Source organism: Myotis brandtii, unplaced genomic scaffold, assembly GCF_000412655.1.
Source record: "Myotis brandtii unplaced genomic scaffold, ASM41265v1 scaffold220, whole genome shotgun sequence".
Lineage (NCBI taxonomy): Eukaryota > Metazoa > Chordata > Mammalia > Chiroptera > Vespertilionidae > Myotis > Myotis brandtii.
Genome location: NW_005358250.1, coordinates 850,651 through 852,243, shown reverse-complemented (window position 1 = coordinate 852,243; position 1,593 = coordinate 850,651). Strand labels below are relative to the sequence as shown.

At 57.8% G+C, this 1,593-nt stretch overlaps 1 protein-coding gene across 1 annotated transcript in view; it reads left to right on the top strand.

The window, feature by feature from the left end:
- Positions 1-1,593, top strand: part of HIVEP3 (human immunodeficiency virus type I enhancer binding protein 3) — a 54,370-nt gene that overhangs the window by 52,067 nt on the left and 710 nt on the right. Inside the window, exon 6 of the mRNA XM_005866098.2 lies at positions 1,068-1,588. Within this exon, the coding sequence (XP_005866160.1) occupies positions 1,068-1,588 (521 nt within the window). The remainder of the gene's footprint in view (positions 1-1,067; positions 1,589-1,593) is intronic.

Below are 1,593 nucleotides of genomic sequence, written 5' to 3'. Positions count from 1 at the left end.
ATCCTACACCATCACTGTCACCACATCACCATCCTACCCCACCATCACCATCCTACACCATCACTGTTACCACATCACCATCCTACCCCACCATCACCATCCTACACCATCACTGTCACCACCATCATCTTACATCATCACTGCCACCACCATCACCATCCTACACTGTCACTATCACCACAGCACCATCCTACACCATCACTATCACCAAATCACAATCCTACACCATCACTGTTACCACCATTACCATCCTACCCCACCATCACCATCCGACCCCACCATCACCATCCTACACCATCACTATCACCATATCACCATCCTAAACCTCACTATCACCATATCACCATCCTACACCATCACTATCACCAAATCACCATCCTACACTGTCACTATCACCAAATCACCATCCTACACTGTCACTATCACATCACCATCCTACACCATCACTGTCAGCAATGCTGCCATGATCCCCAGCACTGACAACACCTTCCTTGTTAACCTGCCTTTACCTTCCAGCATCTTTTCTGTCACGATATTGTCATGACCCAACACCACCCTCCACCACCAGCAGCATCAACACCATCACTCAGAGATTCCCGCTTCTGGAGGAACATAATGTAGGAGTTTCTCCTTGGTTTTTAATTTTGGGGTCATGTTAAAATTCCTGGTGGTGGGTGAAGGTCAAGAGCCTTCAGTGGGAACTCCTGTCCGGGGTAAAGTTGGGTTAAGACCATTTTAGGAGCAGGAGGTTCAGCAGAACCAAGAGCAAGGGCCAAGCACAGGGGGTCAGTAGCACCCCGTCTCGAGCACCCATTTCCCCTGCAGACAAGCATGTTGGCCGGAGGCATGACGGGCGAGGGCCTGAGCGTGCTCCTGGTCAGTGTATGTCGGGACAGACTGAGGGCCCAGCACAGGCTATGTCGTGGGCAGGGCTGGCACGGTTCAGGCCCCAGCTCAGCGGGGGCTGCTCTGTGATCTCAGGCATGCCCCCTCCTCTTCTAGGCCTTGGGGTGTCCATGTGCCTAGCGTGTAACCTGGCCTTACCTTGTCCTGCTTTCTCACCCCAGCAGAAGGCTGAGTCCCGAAGTCCCTCCTGCTCACCTGGCCCTGCTCATCCGGTCTCCTCCCGACCCTTCTCTGCCCGCCACGACTTCCACAGCCACATGCCGGCCCGGACAGAGAACATCTTCAGCCACCTCCCTCTGCACTCACAGCACTTGGCTCGCGCCCCGTGCCCCCTGATTCCCATCGGTGGGATCCAGATGGTGCAGGCCCGGCCCGGGGCCCACCCCACCCTGCTGCCAGGGCCCACCAAGGCCTGGGTCAGTGGCTTCTCCTGGGGTGGCAGCGACCTGACAGGAGCCCGGGAGGCCCAGGAGCGAGGCCGCTGGAGCCCTACTGAGAGCTCCTCAGCCTCCGTGTCCCCTGTGGCTAAGGTCTCCAAGTTCACACTGTCCTCGGAGCTGGAGGGCAGGGACTGCCCCAAGGAGACGGAGAGGACGAGCGGAGGCCTGGGCAGACCTCCCGACTGGGAGTCCCGTGTGGCTGTGTCTGCAGAGTCCGCGCCCACGCACAGCCCCCACTCCCCGCCCG